This window comes from Micrasema longulum, unplaced genomic scaffold (genome assembly GCF_059751315.1).
Source record: "Micrasema longulum isolate JH-2025_06_02 unplaced genomic scaffold, ASM5975131v1 h1tg000248l, whole genome shotgun sequence".
Classification (NCBI taxonomy): Eukaryota; Metazoa; Arthropoda; class Insecta; order Trichoptera; family Brachycentridae; genus Micrasema; species Micrasema longulum.
In genome coordinates this window covers 854,250-876,726 of record NW_028277453.1, presented here as the reverse complement: position 1 = coordinate 876,726, position 22,477 = coordinate 854,250, and the positions used below count along the sequence as shown (strand labels likewise).

At 30.6% G+C, this 22,477-nt stretch overlaps 2 protein-coding genes across 3 annotated transcripts in view; one reads left to right on the top strand and one right to left on the bottom strand.

Moving 5' to 3' along the window:
- Positions 1-3,815: 3,815 nt before the first annotated feature.
- On the bottom strand, positions 3,816-18,289 carry Nmdar1 (glutamate ionotropic receptor NMDA type subunit 1). Of its 2 annotated transcripts, none has more exons than XM_088223685.1 (16): positions 18,150-18,289; positions 17,625-17,754; positions 17,275-17,397; positions 15,405-15,676; positions 14,525-14,677; positions 12,963-13,136; positions 11,605-11,866; positions 10,800-11,022; positions 10,267-10,431; positions 9,578-9,702; positions 8,473-8,707; positions 7,231-7,379; positions 6,997-7,154; positions 6,345-6,517; positions 5,402-5,661; positions 3,816-4,753 (listed from the first exon to the last, which is right to left on the bottom strand). In XM_088223685.1, exons 1-16 carry the CDS (start codon positions 18,155-18,157, stop codon positions 4,565-4,567), a joined length of 2,799 nt encoding a protein of 932 aa, XP_088079811.1. In that variant the 5' UTR covers positions 18,158-18,289; the 3' UTR covers positions 3,816-4,564. The 2 variants fall into 2 exon arrangements, with proteins under 2 accessions (XP_088079811.1, XP_088079814.1); XM_088223688.1 differs by having other exon boundaries at positions 5,408-5,661.
- Positions 18,290-18,533: 244 nt separating this feature from the next.
- The window catches only part of LOC148283320 (mitochondrial glutamate carrier 1-like), a 32,397-nt gene continuing 28,453 nt past the window's right edge, over positions 18,534-22,477 (top strand). The window contains exon 1 of the mRNA XM_088223690.1: positions 18,534-19,118. Coding sequence (XP_088079816.1) covers positions 19,084-19,118 — 35 coding nt within the window. The 5' untranslated portion in view covers positions 18,534-19,083. The remainder of the gene's footprint in view (positions 19,119-22,477) is intronic.

Below are 22,477 nucleotides of genomic sequence, written 5' to 3'. Positions count from 1 at the left end.
CTTTACATTGTAATAGTGCATTGTTTTTATTTGTATGTGAAACATAGTATGTGTATTATACTATAAAAATACTTAAGTTTTCCAGAATTTCACTTAAACTTTAACTATAATTAAAATTATTAGTTTATATCCAAAAATGCAAAATTATTATGCTAAAACTGTGTGTAAATTGTTTGTAAATTGTAAAACAGAATTTATCCTTATTTTACTTATAACTTTCCTCCAAAACTTTCACCTATTTCTGTTATTAACACAATAAATATTTTTAAAAAAGCATCTAAATCATGCTCATTCAACGCTTACCACATGCATCTTGTATTCTCATCTCTTAATAAATTAAAGTTACTTAATGTCACCATATTAATTTAAAATAAAATACACCTAAATTTACTTGTTCACAATTTATTTTTTTCTAAAAAAAATATATTAGTATTTTGATTTATAGTAATACTACAACATTTATTTATCCTACAAATAAATTTACTGGGAAAACTTTGGAGAAAAATGTTTGCAATGCTTAATTTTGTTATTTTAAACATCCGTTTTAGATATTTTGGCAACAAAAAAGGTATAAATGTTTTTACTTCTAGTATCTTTGTAATTATATATATTATATTTTAATATCCTCAAAAATCAACATAATATTCTTCTAGTGCCAATACCTAGTAGTACCTACTAAATTTTAATTCTATAATAGTACAAATAATTGCATTTTTTCTTTGCAGATTTTAAATTTTTGTATTTTTGTTTTATAAGAACAAAGTTTCAATCAGTATATTCTTTACATATGCATACATAAAAACTGTAATATTTTTGAATTTCAATAAATATATTATTTTCATCTTTGTATAATACCATTAATGTAATGCGCAAAAAAACATTCCATAATTGCTAGGTACCGACTTCATTCTCAATTACCTAGATGTGAGAAACAGAAGTATAATGTTGCAAGAAATAACTTCTACCATAGCAACTTAAAATATTGATTGAATTGTTCAATGAATATTGCAGTTTCTCAAAGTCCTTTTTACCACATTTTGCTAATGTGGTGTTGCATGCCAAACAAGATATGCGCATTATTTTTACACATTGTTATGTGTACAGTTGCTGAAATTGATAATTATTTTTAAAATCATGATATGTACATTTTGTTTTTGTGCTTTTCTAGTAATGGTTTGCTGAATTATGAATCATTCATAAGTTTGTGTAAAAATGCGACACAGTGTGTACTGTTAAATATTAGAATATTCCAAACTGTGTTATACTTTATTGGTATTTAAGTCATAATATTAGTCAAATTACTCTTATTGTTCCTGTTTCTTAGAGCTTAGTTTATTGTTGTTTTATAAATGAAAGTACGACGTAATTTAAGGTGCTATGGCATCACATTAGTAACATAATGCACCTTATAACTTGTGCTTAATGAGTGTGTTTATCTGTTGTCCATTCCATATTATTTTTATTGACTTGTACCTTCTTCCTATTGAGAAAATAATGTTGTTAAATGTATATTGATGGAAATATATCGACTTTATTTGTTGGAATTTTTTTGTTAGTCTCTTATTTTAGCAGTATCAAGACAAGTACATTATCAAATTAATGTTATCTACCTTTAAGAATGGTGTGAACTTTTAGGAGGCTGCTATTCCTACTTGGATCTTCTAAAAGTTCCAGTCTATATAAAATGATTTACATGGATGGCAGAAATCATCCTTCATAGGATGAATTGCAAAAAAAAAAAACATATCTTTAGTTATGGCTCATCCACTTTTCGGGACTCATTCGAGTTAGGAGATATGTAACATTCTGACAATTACCTGAATTTAATTTTGTATTCAGGTTTAAAGTTGGATGTTATTACTGATTCATGAATAATGTGTTTTCTTTCAATAAGCTAGCAAAGCCAATTAGAGGATAATTCAATAGTACCATTTTTTAAATTATATTTTTTGCGAAACATAAATTTTATAATTTTAGTTGAAAACTTTTAAAATAATAATTTTAAAAACATAATTTTACATTTTTATGTTCTCACTAATTTATAACGAATCCTTTCAGTGTTTTTATTTTTTTTTCTTTTCTAGATGTTATTTTATTGAAAAACTGTTGTAGGGTTCTAAATTTTTGTTTATTTATACATTCAGTATTAATTTGTTACATGTTATGTAAAAAAATAATTACTAAAACTTAAACAAAATACTTGCAAAATAAATAAAAAATAATAATTTTCTATTTCAATTAAATAAATTTCTTTAAATTCTCATGTTTTTCCAAAATAAACTCGTAAACAAGTTCAGATTTTTTTTAGGAATTTTCTCATATCTAACATTAATACATAAACATTTTAAACGTAATACTGTTTTGAAAATACCATCTTGCATTATGTGCATAAGATATAAGTAATTAGGAATTCTAATAACCAATTAAAAATTGTTTGCAATCATTACGCATGATCATTAACGCCTTGTTGGTGAATTTATCAAAAATGTGTTTTAGCAACACATATTTGGATACTGATAGTGGACTTTTACTATTTATTTGCAAAGAACTAATATTATGCACATTTTTCAATGACAATACATACCTCTAACATCAAAAATGAAAAGCTAGTGTTATTTAAGAATATAACCATACACCAATCATTTTCAGACATCAAATTTAACATTCCAATAAATATTATAAATTTTCCCTATCTTACATGAAATATATTGTTAACTTATTAAGTGCAACTTTAGATAGTTTCTCAAAATTTGTTTTTGTCTTTGGACTAGTTACAACAATATCATACAAACTGTATGCATTTCTGGCTAGTGCTAATAATTCTCTACTACACATAGGGTCTAAGTTCAAGGCGCAGAAAAGGAATGCAGTAGTGTATTGTGACACTGTCCGGTTGAGTTTACATAAAAATTAACTGGTTAATATTCACCAATATATTATACTTTCGAATATCGAGGCGCCAATTTTTATCGAAACTTAACCGGGCAGCGTCAAAATGCATTACCGCATTCCTTCTGCACGCCTTGAATGTAGGTCCCATCGGTATGTCAAATATCTGTTGGATACACGGCTAAAACCAGCTCAGTGAATATTTTCAAAATAATAATGCCATATTTTTCTCCTGAATGAGTTCTATAAAAATGGAATATTAAAAACTAACAAAACCCTCCTTGTCTTATAAATTGTAGAGGAAATTAATATGGGATCACACCTGGCAAAAAAACAGTCAAAATGCGACGATTGCCTTTGAGATAGTTTAGATCGTTTTTGTATATTTAAAAAAGGAGTTTTCAAAAAAAGGTTTAAAGTAGGCATTTTGGTTTGTTTTTCTGTGCTTGCGTGTAAAAATATATTTTATGTTAACATTATTTTAATGTACATAAACCCAGTGTCCCACAAATAAGGTTTTTATTCTTCTTTTTGCTCTCCTGTGAAATTAGCCCATTTTTGCCGTGTACCCTTCATTTTATATAGTAATAATGGACTAAATAGGCAGCTTTGTTCAGAAGCACAATATTTGCATTATGTAACTAATATTATTTGTATATTTTAAGAGAACTCATTGTATTATTTATTATGAGTTTTTAAGAAGGCTTTTAGGAGGTAGAGCCTTTTTTATAAATCTGCGACAGTATATTTTTTTAGAATGATAGTTATCATCTTCTTCACATCTTTCAAATAACCTAAATAAAATCAACAACTCAGATGAATGGATTTCCTGTCTATTAGACCAGATATAGAAACATACCGGAAAAATAAATTCTTGCCTTGATACTAGACACTTCTTGTTAGGCAGGTAATAACAAAACCAAATATCAATTGAAAATATGAGTTTTTAATAAACAACTAGCACATAATATCATCAGTTGACAGGAAAAACTCTTATGGAAGAGTGACTATGTCACTAAGTTTTTTTTGTTTTTAACAATCTCTTGCATAAAATAATCACTAAATCCATAATGCGATCTGAAACAACTGTTTATGATTGTATAATTTCACTCACTACAGTTTTGCCAGAGATTGTTGAAAAATATCAAACTTAGTGATCTATATGATTTTTTTTTATACCACAACAGGTCATAGGCTCAATGAGGTAGTGCAGTGCTATGGGAAATTGGACATAAAAAATGTTTTCTTACTTATTGAAAATTAATAAAAATAAACTACTATGAACTACGTCACAAGTTCTTCCAAATCAACCAATGATAGAGTGTTGAGATAGATATCAGATTTACAGGAAGTTAACCAACCAATCGACAGAACTCACCGAAAAGAACTTGTGACGTCACAGGCAGAGTCAAAATCGCAAAACATTAAAAATCATAAAGACGAAAATCAGACAAATTAAAAATCACCACTGAAATTCCTCATTACAGTGGTGAGTTACATCACAGAACACCCAGGCTTGAAGAAAATCACTTTTCTTTTTTTTCTCACCTCAGTCATTTTACCATAAATCTGTTCTTAATGAGTTTTGCCTGTCAACCGATGACATATTTCTGTGCATATTCTCATCATACCATGCTCTTATTTATCCTGTGGAATGGGGCAAATTTTTTAGCAATTAAACAATAAGGTGTGAGACATCAGGAGTGTAGGCAGGCGGGCGATGGGGCAGGGGGGGCAGAGGCCCCCGGCGTATACAGGTGCGAGCCGCACTCTCCAGGGCTCCACTCACTGTGCGGGGTTCCCCAACTCCGTTGGCCGGACGGCGGATGCCCCCTGCTAAGGATGCTCTAAGGGCCTTGCGTTTCTAAAAGCAGCAATATAATTTCCAATGAGCAATTCAATGCTTTCTATTGACGTACAGTGCATTTGAATGTTTGATAACCCTATGTTAATATGTTAGTACCTGTTTGGTGAACCAAGTAAACATACAAGTTTTGTTTGAATATAGAATATTTTATTTGTAAATGTTCAGTTATACACATATAAGCAAAGTATTATTAAAGATTTGAATGGACTGTACATAAATGTAACTCGTGATTTCACACAAAAAATAGACTTTTTTGTATGGTTTTAGGAAAAAAACTCTCTTAAATAATGCGTTAATATTATCCGAATTGCATCTTTCATGTTTAATCATTGTCAAATCTAACAGTGAGTTGATAACATGTTTCGTCATTTAATGTTATTTTTACTACTCTTTTTTGGTAAATTCCATATAAGTTATATTGTAACATTTAAAGCCTTTACAAGTGCAAGGAAGTGGATAAAGAAAGATTCAGTGTTGGGTGTTTCAGCGATATCAGTGTAAGCATTAAAAAGAAACAAACAATTTGCAGAAAAAAACAGTCATAAGCATAAAGTATAAAGGACGGACCAAATAAAAGTACATGACATGGGTGGCGCATATAAGCAGTGCATATAATACATAAATAGATACTCAACAGGATAGTACCATTACCTCTACTTGTCCGCGCCATTTGTCAGCTGCATGACGTGCTAACTCCAATCTCTTTTGCTTCTTGATCTGGTGCTTTTTGTAAGCCATTTCTATGACTATCAGCAATACTCCTCCCGCTATACCAGCCGCTACTAATATGAACACTCCTGCCATATTCTTTAGTCCCAGGGTGTTTGGAGTCTTCTCAAATTGCTCGCACTGCTGCAGATTGCCTTGCAGTATCCACTGATTGTCTAAAGACTCCATAAAACCGCCTAAAAAATATTGATATGATTATTAATAATTGTTGCTCTATATTGTGATTTTTGTTACTTTGTATACTTCATGTAGTTTGTAAAATACAATTTTCAAATCTTTCAAAAGGGTTGTCTTAAAAAAATATATATACATATTTATTTACGTTTGTATGATTTATACAAATATTTCAATTTCGGGGGGCATTTTCAATGAGTTATTAATAACAAATGGAAATAATGTTGTGATAGAGCGAGGTTTGAACCTCGGACCTCTAATCCATGAGTTCGCGACACGATCCACGGGACCACAACCTGGATCAATAACTAAATAAAAACGTCACATCGTAGTTTCGTCATTCCTATTTTACTGTGATTTCAGTCAATTATTTATTTTATTTTGTTATTGTGCATTAAATGCCTAGAGGGCTTTTACGATAAAGAGTTGTTACAAAATTGATAAAGAACTTTACACACAATTATAGGTTGCGGTTATGCCTCTTACACAGCTATGCGATTTTAAGAGAGTATTGTGAAAATCAGAATTATTTTTAATTGTGTACACCGTTGACATGCTTTTTTTTTAGAAAAAAAAATATTGCTTATAACTAATTTACAATTATTTTACATTTAACTCTAATACATGGCTCTAGTCATAATATTCACCGAGCGAAGTAGAACATGCTAATGCAGAAATGGCTCACTCTCATGAAAGTCCAATATAGCTAGTGTAACAGCATCAGCCCAAGGGGAACCTCTCTGTAAGCCAACTCCATACCCTGATCTCCCAAACAGTTCTCCGGCTGTCACCAGCTCACAGTCCTGGGCGGCCTCAAACTCTAGGCGAGACGAATCCCAGATGAAAGCCATCAATTTACTGAAAAGTAATTTTGAATCAACAAATATACGCAACTAAAAATATATTTAAGCCCTGATAAGAAATGAGTACTCCTCTCATTCAGTTTTAATCATCGGTAAAACCTGCTAATACCAATATATCTCATATATTAGGTGCCCATATTGTTCACAAAATCTGGTCCCTAGCTCGGAATAGAGGCTTGTTTATTCTTATGAGGTTATCTCAAACTTGAAGAATTCTACCTGATCGATTTGAACTGGCTTAAATGATACTTACCTGCAAGTCTTTTTTTTATCTCCTTTGAAAAATCATTATGTTGATAATAGAATTTTAAAACCCCTGTGAAGAAAAATAAATCTGGTACTTGGACATTAATATTTTAATTGGAATTAAGAATTGTTGGACCAACTAATATATTATTTATTCGGTGGTTGGACCTTATTTAAAATTATATCAATTAATTTAATTAAAAGGAGTTGTATTTATTTGATTTATACCCAATCTTAACATCTCGGATAGCGTCTTCAGCAGTAGCATAGTTATTGGCTTCCATAGTTCTATACATGTTGGATAATTCCACTTGACGTCTGAAATACATATCCACCGCAGAACCCCTAACTGTAGCACATGTCAAGTTTTCCATTGTATTTCGTAACTGAAATAAAAAAATAATTAAAAGAAAACATTAATAAGAGTTGAACGTGGATTTATAAATGATGCGAATTTATTACCCTAGCGTCATTAATTCCTGTGAGTTTGGTTTTAGGGCGTTCCAACACAAGGAAGGCAGCCAAGTTGGCAGTGTATGAAGCTACAATAATCATAGCAAATCCTGCCCAAACCATGCCAAGTACTCGAGCTGAAAAGCTTCTAGGTGTTCCTGGAAAATGAAAATAGTGGTTTTTTTCAGTATTATTAAATATTATACAATAGGGTTGCTAGAATGTCAGATGAAAATAATGAATAAGCTAAAAAAAAATCACTAAAATTTAAACTTAATTTTCCATTTTACATTGTATACATAAATTTTGCTCATGTTCAAAATTCATGTGAATATCAAATTTATAGTTCTAAGCTATTTATAAATACTTGGAGAAAACAGTTAGCTATTGCCCTAAAATACACATCGGAAAGCTGGCAAGAGATAATGTTTTTTGTTTTATTTTAGAGAGGACATAAAATGGCTAATCAGTAAAAAGAGTCAACACATCTTTCGAACTTTTCTACAAAACTTTGTAACTTTTAGACTTTGTTAATTTATATTAATTCTGAACTTCTGGCGTATTTATATTTAAAATTATGGAGATAGTAAGAAAATTGGAATCGGCAAATGAAAGCTAATACTGGAATAATTTATAAAGAAAATTGATCTATGTAAAAAAAATGAATATGTGGCATCATTTATCGTGTATAAAAGAGCTTCCGTTGAATACGATAATTATATTATAGATTATTATAATATTCCCCTCTTCCATACTTACAAGTGCATATAAGGAAAGATGATCAGTCATGCTTCAGGTGTTAGTCCGGGGACCATGAAATATCTCAAATTATACCTACTGTAAACTTCAATTTTTTGCTTAAAACTGTTAAAATTTTTCAGACATTTAATTATGAACCTACCTACTTTCATGCAGCATTTTATCTTTACTTATGTATATCCATAGTATTACAAAAAATAATAATGTATCCCTTACTCTATGAGGCCAAGAGCCCTGTGTTGAGTTGTGATACAAAGCATAATGTCATTCTGTGCTGTTATTTATTAGATAAGTACCTACATATTTACTTGTTATATCATAAAATGCGTTCATTTTCATTTTCGACCTGTCGAAAGCCCTCTGGGCGTAAATAAATAATATTAGTTATATGTATTGTTGTCCTGCTGAAAATAACTTTCTCAGCATATTTTGATTTATTTTATTTAATAAGAGACATAACATTTTCAATAATCATTTTTATTTGGTGCTTACCTTCTCCAATTCCGCTGTTTAGTAATACTCCCCAAGCGAACCAAATGGCACTTGATAAATTTAATGCGTCCTCTTCTGTGCCGTCTGTATTGGCGACCTTGAACCTTCCAAAGGGTGAAAATCTGTCCAACAGGTACAAGACCAGCGCAACCACGTGTACCGACACCATCACCAAAATCCACAATGTGTTGGAGAATGGTTGCAAGAAAGATACAAGCGTCGATGATCTTGATGGCTAAAAAAGATCAAACAATTACCTAGTAAGTGATCAATATTTTTATTTTATTCATTTATAAATAATAAATTCGACAAGATATACAAGTAATGTTCTACATTATTATTAATGATTTTTTTTAACAAATTACATAGAAGGTAAATCCAGAAAGTAAATTCCATTTCCAAACTGCCATCGCAGTGCTGCGATGGCAGATATATGCATGCATGGTACTTACCTTGGCCTATCGAGGAGTTTTTTTTCTTTTAAAGCAATAACCCGCTAAGCCTCTATTTAGAGGCTTGTTAGCAGGTGGGATAGAGGGGATATGGAAGGAGGTAATGAAAAATATTTTATGAGTTACCTGACTGTTAAGTACGCTTTATGGTGCTTGTTTGAAATGCTGAATAAATCTTGCCACTTGTGAGATAAGGCCTGTAATTTGTTTCCTTAATGCGAATGTTAAACCAGTCTACATTAATGGACTGATTCACGAGGTGTACGGAGAACATGTGATAAGTGATTCAATGGTAAGGAGATGGGTGCGACCAATAAAGGTTGTGATGATGTGCATGACGACGAACAAAGTGGGCATCCACTTTCATGAAAAGGGTGGCACTTTTTTATACAAAAGCTTATGCCGCGCTGTGACAAGTGCCTACAAAATGGTAGGAGGTCTAAAGATTTTTCCACAATTTTTTTTAATTATTAATATCTATTTGTTTTCTTTAACCTGTCAAACATAAAATACTTTCTGGATATACTTCATACATATATATATATATATAAAAAAATATCAATCGAGCTACTCCATTGGCCCATAGGCATTCAGGATTGTTTTTATAAGAAAACGGCAAAAAAATAAAGAAAAAATATTTTTTTTGGCTTTACCTTTTTTTCCAATATTGTAATACCTTGATATTTGAATGGCTTACTAAATTCAATAAACTCTGCTCTTTCTGGATTAATGGTCAATGGTGCTACAATCATATCAGCCCTTTCATTTACCAGTTCACCTGAAAATATTTATCTTCTGATAGAAAAAAGTATAATAATTTGAGAGCTTTTGTGTTTTTCAAACATTTAATTCGTTTGTAAAGATATTGATTAAAAATATAATTCAGTTAAAAACAAACAAACATTTACCTTTTCAATTTTGAAGCAATTTTTAGTAAATGGGACACATTTTTAAAAAATATTTGTGGCTATGTAAAAACAACTTACAAAATATGTCATTTAATGACATATTTTGCGTATTTTTGTTAGCAATAAATGTGTACAAAAATACAGATAGGTTAATACTTTTTTTAAATTGCTCCTTAATAAATAGGCGTTTTTAAAACTCTGTCAAACATTAATTCTAAGTTACTTATCATACAATCAAATGATTATTTTTTTATTGATCATTTAATCTGAAAAAAATGTTAGTCCACCTAAGGATATCAATCCAAACATCGGCATGTAAAAGTTTTTTTAATCGAATTATTAAATCTTAATTTTAAAATACAAATTGACAAAAAAAAAACATCCTCTTTTGAAAATAAAGCAAGTAATATTATTTTACCATAGTAGTGATTTACCAATTAATCCAGTCCACTCTTTTTTAGCTCCAGCAGCTGAAGCGTTCTTCATTATGTAATTCCCAAACTGGCCATCAGGAGACAAAGCTACATAATATGTAAAGTTTATAGTTTTGGACAACTCTTTCAAGAGATCCATGCAGTATCCTTTACAACAAAACATGTCTGTAAAAATGAGTTCATAGATTACATATTTTAAAAATTGTATTATATTTTTTTTATTGAGTTAACATACTATTGTTGATTTATAATTTTGTAGATAGTAAGTAAATAATTAGTAAATATGTGTATGTTTAAAAAAAAACATTTTAAGGTACAAGCTTGAGACAATGGTATTATTTCTTGCTAGAAACAAATAGTGTAAAATTGGGACATTAATGACTCCTTAAAAAAACCTTTATGAAAAAGGCACATCCAATTTTTTCCCAAATGAAGACTGAGAAAATGTTCTAAAGGACATTGCACTAACATTCTTCATTAACAATATTTGAAAGTATCTGAGTTATTTGGTTGTCATTGAATATTTCTCATACCTGTTTCATGATTGCTTGAATTAAAATGAGGGCAGGGTATTTCATTGTTAGTGCAATGTTCCCCTTCATCAGGGTGGATTCTCCTGGCGTACACAAATGGTTTCTCCTCTATAGTTAGGACCTTCAAGTGAGTGGGTATCATAAAACCTTCGGGCTTATTTTTACTTTTACCCATCCACAATATCTGAGACTCATCCAATTTAAGCTTCATTCTTTTAGGTTCCTAAAAAAACAAAATTATAATTTTAATATATTTTCTCATTTTCCTCATCACCAGATGCCTCCAGAAGACTATCGCCAGCCAGTGCTCTCCCCTCCTCCAATATGAGTCCCGGGTCTCTAGGTTCTGCCAAATACAACAGAACGATCTTCATTGGCTGTCTCTCGGAGTGGTAGGAGCCTGCAGTTGTGAAGAAGAGGCAGCTTTGGTTAAGACTCTCGAAGCCAGGTCCACCACTGCACCTTCAAGACACTCGTTACAGGATTTGCTGCTTCCATTTTCAAATTTAAATTTTTTAAATAAAATCACATCAACTCGTAGCTTCTTTTTTCTATGAATTCTTCTCAAAACTTGCTCTTAAAACTCAGAATAATATATTGTCATTATGCCAATATTTCATATTCTTTGGACTGGACCTGAAGTGTAAGACTGTTACAACGATCGGCGTATCAATGGAGTGCCATATGCATATGATTAGAAAATTATGACGACGATGTAATGTAAAGCTGGCTATACCAGTACAAATATTTTTTTAAAAATTTAAAAATCCATAAGCAGTTTATTTTTATAAAAAAAAAAACTCACAGTAGCAAAGAAGTATTTTCCAACAGCGGGCTGATCTTCTGGAGACCGAACATTTACCACTTCGTATTCTGCGAATATTCTATCTCCATTATCATCGAAGGCAACTTTTCCCGTGGCCCCATTGAGAATTTCTTGCTTTTTGATATACTCGAACAGTGTTTTCCCAGTTTCCCAAATAGACCCGGAATTATCGCAGTCCTTTGGTGCCTCGAGTATCTCCTCTGTTTGGTTCATTTCCCTTATAGCAGAAGCTAGAACATAACTAAAAACAAAAAAATTATAGATTTGACCGACCTTTCTTCGTAGAATTGTCATTTTAATTATAAGTAAAATACATTTTTTTAGGTTTTATCACTTTTGATCTTTTAAGGTTCAGTGGTTTAAAAAAATACATTTATTTGTTATAAACACTTTCAAAGTCGGGAGAAAAGACTATTCAAGTCGTAGATTTGGCTTGTGGTACCGTGGCTAGTGTTGCGGACTAACGGATCAGAGGTCTGAGGTTCAAACCCCACTCTGCCCCAACTTGATTTGCAATTTTGAATAGTGATTTTTTATGTAACATATCATTGCCATGAGTTTTTAAAGTTTTGAAATTTTGATAATTCCTGCCGAAACTTCTAAATTACACCGCTTTTGACGTCCCAAGTTCAAGTCAGTTTTTTTTTATGACATTTAAAAGAAGAACCCTGTTAAACATTAAAACACACTAAAAATTGAAAAACATGGGCACCTCGGAAACCAAAATTCTATTACAACATAATAATTGATTATTATAAAAATTTGTCCACATGAACCTGTGACCATTCAAAGTAGTTCATTTTGATTATTTTTTTCATGCGTTTTTTAAAAACTTCGCCATACAATTAAATGCTCTTATTTTAACCGGATTCAAGAAACTATTTTTTATATCCAATATCCGGTAGCATTAAACTTCCTCATTACGTGGATATCATTAAAAAAATATTTATATATTCTGTAGGTATATGTACTAAAACAATTATGTATTTGAAATTTTTTGATACAGTAAAACTCCAATTATCCAGTTTAATGAGTGCCAGATTTTATTGCTTTGGAAATAATACAGCAAATTGGAAACTCATTAAAAACATACTGAAACATGTCTTGCTAAGATAATTGCACAATTAAAAACTTCTCCTTTATTTTTTTATTCCCTTGATATTTGACAATTTGGAGGACTGGAGTTTGGACAAACGGAGTTCTTCTGTACTTAAAAAAAAAATGTGGTCTTTGCTGTTTATTTTGTTTTTACATATTGTCATTCAATACATGCCTACATTGAATATAAAAAAACTGACTACATAATTTTTATTATTATTACTCGCATAATAACTTACATGCTATCTTGTATGTGGGCTTGTTCACTTGTAGCATTCACAAGGCGCAGACCCAACAAACCAGCGGGAACATTTTCAGCTGCCAGCGCTTGCTCCGTTACAAGCCATACAAATCCAGCTTCCGTCATGTTTAAAGCTGCTGCATCACGGAATATTACTTCTGCGTCAGTTTTGCTGAAACATAAAACCATAATTAACAAGTCTACTACGTATGATAGATTAGGTTTTAAATGAAACTGATAAAGGGCATCGCATGCAATCCTAAATACCGGAAAAAAATGTCAACGACACATGGCACAACAAACCAGAAAAAGTTCATTCGCATCGAAACAGCTGTGATAATCAAAAATTTACTAAATGTTATTAAATATTTGCATCTAACTACTTACTGACTTTTCTATGTCTACCGGTTTCCTCCCCTTTTTTAAAACTATTTCCCGAACAACATAAAATATTTTTAATTTTTAATCAGTGCATGTTTGTCGTAATCAGTGCATATGCTTATTAAAATGTATGTCGTGTTGGTTTTATATTTTTGTGCAACAACTATGGTGAAGGCGTATAGTGGGTTTTGCATGTTGGTTTAATTGGTATCCTGACGAAGAGACAGGTACGTCTCGAAACCGGTAGACACAGAAAAGTTGATAAGTTGGTATATACAAATACTTAATAACATTTAGTAAAATGTTTGACCACAAAGTTAATGCTTTAAATATTAATAACAAAAAAAATTGTAAACTTTTTATTTTTATTGTGGCTATATTTAATGAGAAAGTTCAGTACTATAGGAAATTGGATACAAATAATGTTTTCTTACATGTGGTAAAAATTAGAACATTTAATTGTATGTTTTAAAAAAAATTAACCACTACAGTACTCCCTCTATAATCTGGCACTTCACTTCTCCGGCCTGCCTAAATTTTGACGTTTTTATACAAACAGCTACCAAGCGGTTCGCTCAGTATGATACAGTATTACATCAATATATGAAAACAGTCAAACATAGCTTTTGCTGTTGAAATGTGTCATTATTAGTGATTTCCAGAAATTCGGCATTTTTAGCAATCCGGCAGCGTTTTAGTCCGATATCTGCCAGATTAGTGAAATACCATTGCACTTTAAATGACATCACATGTTTTTGTGAATCAACCAATGATAGAGCCTTTGGATAGATTTCTGGTTTACGGGAAACCAATTTACCAATCACAAGAACTCACCGAGGAGAACTTGTGACACTACACAGGTGGAGTAATTGCAAAACTTTAAAAATTCATAATGCTGATAATACGATACATAAAAATATATTTTTAAAATTTTTGGTTTATTTTTATAGTCTATCAACAAACATAATTGTTTTAAAACTACTGAACTTCCTCATTGAAAATTATGGTAAATATAGTTATGATATTTCAACTATGCTTTTAAAAACTTTTTGGTCCTTCTGGTTCAGACACTTAAATATTTTTTAAAGTTGGTTTACCAATAGGCGGGGCGCGAAAAGTAAAATATTTAGAAACAACTAATTCATTTTTACTCATACATAACAAAGCTTAAATACCAACCCTGCATACATTAGGTAGACCCTCGCTTGTGCTCCTTTTAGGTCTTGTAACTGGTCAGTAAAACTCTCCAATCCGGGTTCAAACTCAATAACAGATTCCACAATTACCTTTATTTCCACATCATCTTCCAAACTTTGTGAAGTGGTCTGGAACCTGCAGAAATATGTTTGATAACTTTAATTTTGGTGGACATACTTTTATATTTAAAGCTACACTTATTATGTGGATATTGTGGATTGTTGAGTTGATTTTATAGATTATATGGAACAACATTATCATTTTTATCTGACTAGTCAAACTATTCCTTCATTTGTTTCTTTGTCTTTAATTTAAAATATTTTATCCAATTAAAAATATTGTATCCAACATTATTACCAACAAAATAGGCAATAAAAATCACAATAATTATCCAAGTACCCTATCTGATTAGGTACCTACTTATTTACTTGTAGTGTCAAATAAATAAGATTAAAGTCAAATAAAAAAAGCTACCAGATGTCGATGGTTACTTACATGCATGAAAAATATTCGTAATTAAATTAATTTGTTTCTTTCTATTATTTGAATTTCAAAAAATTCCATTGAAAGTAAAATATGCTAATAAAAATTATCATTAGCCTCCATACGACATATTAATTTCTTTGATAAATTCTATTTTCAAAAAAACTTATGGTTTAATACATTATGTTTTATTTAATATGTTTTCCAAATAGATAGAATTTTTACATAATACATTTAAACAAAACATACAAAAAAAAAAATCAAAATATCATGCCAAAAAAGGGGCACCTCTTGTGCTTGGTGTGGGATTATATATTATGTTAACTTAAACACAATCTAAATATTATTTGAACATTTAATTATTTTAAACATTTCAAACCTTCCCAGCAATGCACGGCCATCGGTATCAGAGCTATGGATGAATATGACTTTCATATAGTTGAGGTGCCGCAGAAGGTCAACCCACACATCAGCCTGGTGGGAGTAAGGTGGAACAGTTCTCAGGAATGATACATGAATATTCTTATCAGAGAAAGCAGAATCACGTGAAGAAATTCCAATCACAGGGATATGGTAAAATCCACTTGTGTATGATACAGCGGCAGGACTCAGTTCTCCAGTAAGCGGATGAGATACAACCACAGCGTAGACCTGTTTATTAAAGAAATCGATTTTACATATATTTTCTTGAGAAGAAACATACTAAAGATATAGATTTATGGGACTCACTAGGAAACTAATGCCCACTGTTGCTTGACCTACTATCGTCTTAAGGACAGTACAGGTGGTGGATTATACATTTCCCGTATGCTTACAATAAAATATCCGAAACACTGATTACCTAGCATGGACTACAAATTGCTGACAGTCAGGGAAATAGAAGATGACCTCAATGAGGAAATTCAGTGGTTTTTAAAAAAAAATAATATTTGTTAATAGACTATTAAACTAAGTATATATTTTTTTTTTAATTTTTATATATTGTATTATCAGCGCTACGATTTTTTAAAGTTTTGTATTTCTGAAATAACTCCGCGTGTAACGTCAGAATTTCATTTTCGCTTATTCTCATTCTGTTCTTCCTATTGGTCCAGAAGCGACAAGCAGACAGGAAATCTTCCATAGCTCTCAGATCATAGGTTGATTCACATGAACCAGTGACGTCATTCAAAGTAGTGCGTTTTTATCAAAATATTTTGATTATTTTTTCCGTACATTTTCAAGAAACTTTGAAGTACAATTTAATGCTCTAATTTTTACCCCGTGCAAGAAAAAATTTTTGTATCCAATTTCCCGTAGGGATAAAGTTCCTCATTCTCCACTCGGAAAGATACATCAATAAAAACAACTATAATAAATACCGTAAAGCCCTTACTACAAGCACTTAACTCAGGCAAATAGTCTGTCAGTAAAAAGTAAATATCATTAGAATTCAGCTATCACTCTCCCACTCCAATATCAATTCTGTATTGTATTATTCAACATATTGTAATAAATACACATCAAACATAATGAAGTTTTCTTCTGTCACCTCCAACCAGGTTAAGAGCTCCCTGCATTATCTAACATAAATCTTACAGATTTATTTATCTTGGCTTTGGTACTAACTCGTATTATTTATTATATTTAAACTAAGACTTAGAAATAAGAGACAGGTTGTGGTTTGGTGGCAGTGTCCCTGACTATGGATCAGGTGATTCGATGTTCAAACCCTACTCTACCACAACTTGTCTCAATTTATCATTTCATATCCACTCCCTAGTTGGAGCATATGGTGTCTACAAAGAGCCTCTGGGCCTGTCTGTTGGCTACCAGCTTGAGTCCATCTTCCCAAGTCAGTTTCGCGTCTAGTAGTCCTGACATGAACTGCCGACGAACAGTCAGCAATGGACGTCCATGATGTCGAGAACCTGAAGTAGGCAAGCGTGGTTAAGGCTCTCAAGAGGCATCAGCAGTGCGTGTTTTAATTACTGATATTAATGGTGTTTTTTTAGTGCATGTACTTTATTCTTCCTTTTTTTTAAAAATATGTTTTTTATACGTAAAAGATTTATGGGCATAAAAAACTAATTTCTGGAAATGTCGATAAATTAGCACTTTTTAATCAATTAATACCCCTCCCCCCCTGACTGACAACAGCTGTATTTGTGTAAAATATATTACATTTTAAGATTGGTAATACATATTGTATGCCAAACGATTATATTGATTTTAATTAATTTTTCATAAAATATCAAAGTTAAACTCACCCTTTTTGCAATTAAATCCTTACAAACATTCAAGGCTGTTCTTATTGGGTTAGGGTCCATTAGGATTGCAAAGTCATAATATGTTACGCCTCTATGCACATATGTTTGCTCAAAGTTAAGACGCTAAAATCATTAAAGTTCATAATTTCATCGGCAATGCATTGTTTTTGTTTTCATATTGCACAATATACATTAATATTTGACTGTTCGGTCAAATACAAATGTTCCTTAAGAATTAGGATATTTACAACCCCGTAGAGTACAATTTTATCATCAATTAAGTACAAATAAATAAATTAGAAAAATATGTTCATAAAAATAATAAACTTAATATTTAAAATAATACTCACAGCAATTATTTCCTTAAAATAAAATTGAGATTCATTGCTGGACAGAACACCTCCAATATTATAATAATTTGGGTTACTAGCAATGGCTGCACCCATCAAACATAGATGTAGTATTATTTTACCAAGTGAGCTATAAAGAAAAAAATGTAGGAACTAGGTCAATCAAATAACAAATTAAAAATGGATGGAGGTTTTCTATTGAAAAAAAAAATCATAAAAATGCTATTTTTATAAATAAAATGAAATTTTTTGACATTTCATATTACTTTTTATTTGCAGTTCAACTATAACTATATATGTATGTAATTTAACTTGCATCATAATTTATTTTATGCAGTATGTAAGAAAAATTGAACAATATATATTGTTTACTTGATACTCAATGCTCAGCAACAAAGTCATGATGTCTATTTGTTACACACATTAAACATATTTCTTGATGATGTAAAATAATAATACTTCAATTAATTTGTGTAGTCTGAATGTGTTAATGAAATAATAGGATAAATTAAAATATATGATTACCTAATCATCTTGGTATTTTATTTTAATTAGAATTCATTTAACAATCGCCTTTTATCTCGTAGCACAAGATTTTCCGAGAAAATCTAAACAATAAATAATTTTCTCTTGCGTTTCCACCTACTGATTTTCGCGCAGCTGAAAATGGGCGGGCCGCTCACAAATACAAGTATGGCAACATTTTATCTGTTTCCATAGCAACCATTTTCACAGCTTCCGATCGATCGAGTTTTTGCATTGTGCTTTTTCCAATTTGTCTAAAACTGTACATTTTTGTTTAATATATTTTCTTTAATAATTAACTTTAAGAAATAATACATCACTTCAAATCGTTCAAATTTGTTGGATTCATCCAATACCATCTAGATAAAAAGCACTTTATTTTCTGAGTATGGCAACATTGAATTATTTTTCTTGAAATTTCGCAAATGCTTTAAATGAACAATTTGTAGTTTTGTCCCTTTTTTTTTCACATACAAGCGAGACAAAATACATTTTTTTTGTTTTATTTCAACATGAAGCGCATTTTGCATTTTCCTACTTCCTGTCTGCAAATTCGTAATTCGTCCGAATTTCAGTTCAGTTTGCGGCTCTCGTGGTGTCTGGTTTGTAGCTCGGCTGCGGAGCGGTGTCATAAATGCGCGGGAGCCGTCAATTCATTTACAGTTCTAATTTGTGAATTATAAAGTTCTCATAGTGTTAAAAAATATTACTTAATCAAATCAAAACATCGCGTTACTAATATCTTTAAATTAGTTGTATTAATTAATGCACTGGGTGTCAAGTTGTCAAACTATCTGACTTTTCCGGTTTTGACAGTTCTTCAAAAATCGATTGATTGTTCGTATATTATATAATTTAATCTCATGAACTCCGGCTGGTAGTTTTTCAATTCATATATTTGCAGTACGGACACAGTTTTAATTTACCACCGAAAATGTCAACCATGAAAGACCAGCAACCGAAGTTTGCGTAAGTATTCTATTAACAAGTTGCACAAAATATATTTTTTTTACCGTTTATTAAATTAATCAAATGTATTAATTCTTAAAACAAATCTGTATTCATTAACTTATATAATTTCTCCCCATTAAATTTTTCTAATATTATCAGTCACTAAAATCTTTCTTCTATTTGTATTACTGATAAAAATGAAGAGTCATTGACATTTTTTACTTGTCATGTTATCTATTAAAAATGTTTTAGTATTTATTTAAGGATCTTATTGTTAATTGTAATGCTTATATAAACTCAGGTTTACAAAAAAATATGGTCTGATAATCCCTATTTTAAAAATGTCTTGACACAAATCATAATATTTGTAAAATTATTCAAGTTTAGCAAATACTTATGTATTTGTTAAATATCACAAAAAACTCTTCCTTTGCTGTTATGCCTAATTTTAGCCCACTTAACTATACTGATGATTATTGTCTTATTTTTTCTTACTAATATTTCTTTCTCCAATCCTTACCAAATGGCATATTAAACACTGCATTTGCAACACAATCCTTCTAAGAACAAAACAATTTTAAAGAAATTTCTCCATTTACAAAAAAAAATTAAGTACTTGCTTAGTTAAGTAATTAATTTGTCCGCCTCGTAAATAATTAGTAGAGTTAAGTTACCATGCAAGCGGTCTCAGGTTAAATTCCTGACGTTTTTGACATAAACAAAATATTCCCTTGAAGGCATTCACCATCCCTGTTGTAATTTGTTATTCTTATGACTCCCGAGGGGATAAAATCCAGTCTTTTGTCTACAAACATTTAGACAAACTCAAATATTGTAATAAAACCAACTGGTCCAAGAAGAAGTTTATAAATTGGGAAATTGCTTTCAGGCTTTGCCTAGTATGAGAAATAATTCAGTCAGATGAATGTCTTCACAACAATTAAGGTTTCAGCTCTTTAACTTCACTAAAATCAACAAATGGAAGAATCGAAGAAATGTGGATGTTCAAACATAGGCAAAATGGTGAATTTTACAGTGTGTAAAGTGGCCACTTAAACCAGCCAATGACAGGCCCTGTAAATGCCTTGACTTCCATATTCCCTTTTTGAAGGTATTCTCCATTTCTGTTGTAATTTGTTAATATAAAAGGATTTTTATACACTAAGTCCCTGAAGTGTAAGACTGATCCTTTTGGTGGTGTACTAATGCAGTGCCCAATGCACCATTAGGTGTGGAAAGGAAATGGTGATTATTATTATTATTTATATTCAACCGAGCAAAATATGATAACATGCTTAAATCTATTTTAATGATGGTTAGTTGTTTAAAACATATCTTGCCCATTTTTTCAAGTTTTTGAGTCTACTTGCTGAGACCAGCCCTTGTGGTAGCTTATTCCAACTATGAACAATCCTATTGCTCGGGAAATGCTTCCGTGGGTTTAGGTCGAATCTAAACTCACTGCGGCTATTTTCTGCTTATGTTATTTACTTTTTAAATTATAGTAACACATTTTGAAAGCAACATTATTTAATATCCATAGCTTCTATACAATAAAATAAAAACTCAAAAAGAGTAATTAAGAACGCAATTATTTATTTCACTGGTCGTTTTTGTTTATTTAATTATTCACCTAACCTAACCTAAAGATTGATCTTTTTTGCCCTTTGCATGGATCATTTTTTAGGTACCGTTGCTAACTGTTAACTTCTATAACAATCTTAATATAAGGTGGGATGATGTGATATGCGCCTTAGATAATATTATGTGACGATAATATTGTATGTTTAAATCATATTTACTTAATAACATTTATATTGTGTTTTAGTTAACATAATATCACGGGGTAATTACTATGTAACTTCAAAATCAGGATTTTTGAGTTAAACACTAAAACACATATTTGTATCTTTCTTCACAGATGCTAAAAGTAGACGGGTCATGATGCATTTAAATAATATTATAATGATTTGAATGCATTATAATGACTTGTTTATTAGTAGCATTCATGAAGGAGGATACAAAACTGCATTTTTAGTTGTTATCTCAAAGATACTGATTTTTAAGTTACCTAATTGTAGCAAATACTCCACAATATTATTGTAATATTACTGCAGTAATACCTTCGGCAGTTTTCTGCGGATCTTTTTTTCATTATTTTTTAAATTTCTTTAACTGTCAAAAAAATATAGCATATAGAGCTTGGACGTTTTCAGCACATAAAGATATCGTAGTATGCTATCGAAACCTTTAGCATTTTGAGGGTTGGATGGTTCTTGCATTACTACATCCAATTATATAATCTTAATAATAATAATGATTTAATAACATAACATAACAATTCCTATAATCTACTTATTGTGATGTTAGATTTCTCTTGATTATGTGTAGCCTGCCTAAGTACAATCTGTTTTAAGGCAGATATTTTTATGGGCAGTGCAAAATAATAATAAAACATTACTGCCTTCTATTGTATTTATTATACAAGTTTAATTATATATATTATCATTTATCATTATTCTTATGACTTCTTTACACCCAAACCGATTAACCATTTGTTAAGTAATTTAAAAAATGTTTTCAACTTTTATACACATTTAAAAAAATCTTCCACTGTATTTGACAATATTCTTGAAATTCAAAATTAGATTGATCAATTCTAGGTTTTTTAATAATACCTAATTTTGATAATATTTTCCTTTTGAATAATATTGTTGATTTGATTTATACGATTCTCTACATCTTATAATTTTGATACATATTTTATGGTGACCTTTTTAAGAATGACATGAACTTTGAACCTTGCACTTGATTATCCAATGCACGGACCATTACAATATAAATATAAGGTAAAAAACTATAGCCAACGCACAGTACTTATTTTTTCAATGTTTAATTCATAAAGAACATTTTGTTTTCACTTATAGGTAATGGAACGACATACTATTGTGAGTACTTTCTTATCTCTAAATTATAGCCATTAATAATTTAAAACATTTTATGTGATTGCAAGAAAACACATTTCCATATTTTATAATTCTGCTTCATTGGCATACCTAATCTTTAATCTAAATTGCTTTATTATTTCTTATATAAGTAATTTCTCTCCATATTGAATTTCAACATTGAAAAAAATATATATTTCTACCTTAAATCTCACTACCAATATAACAACCATCTAACAAATTATTTTTGTCAAAAACATTTTGAATCTGTCCAAATCTTTGTAGATAAATTCTAAACTATAGATTTGGACTTACTCAAAATACTGTTGGTTCACTTTACACACTGTTATTAGACTTCTCCATCTCTGTTGAAAATATTTTTCCACCGGACTTATTATCTTTATCCGAAATAAATTCAACTCTTGTCTATAA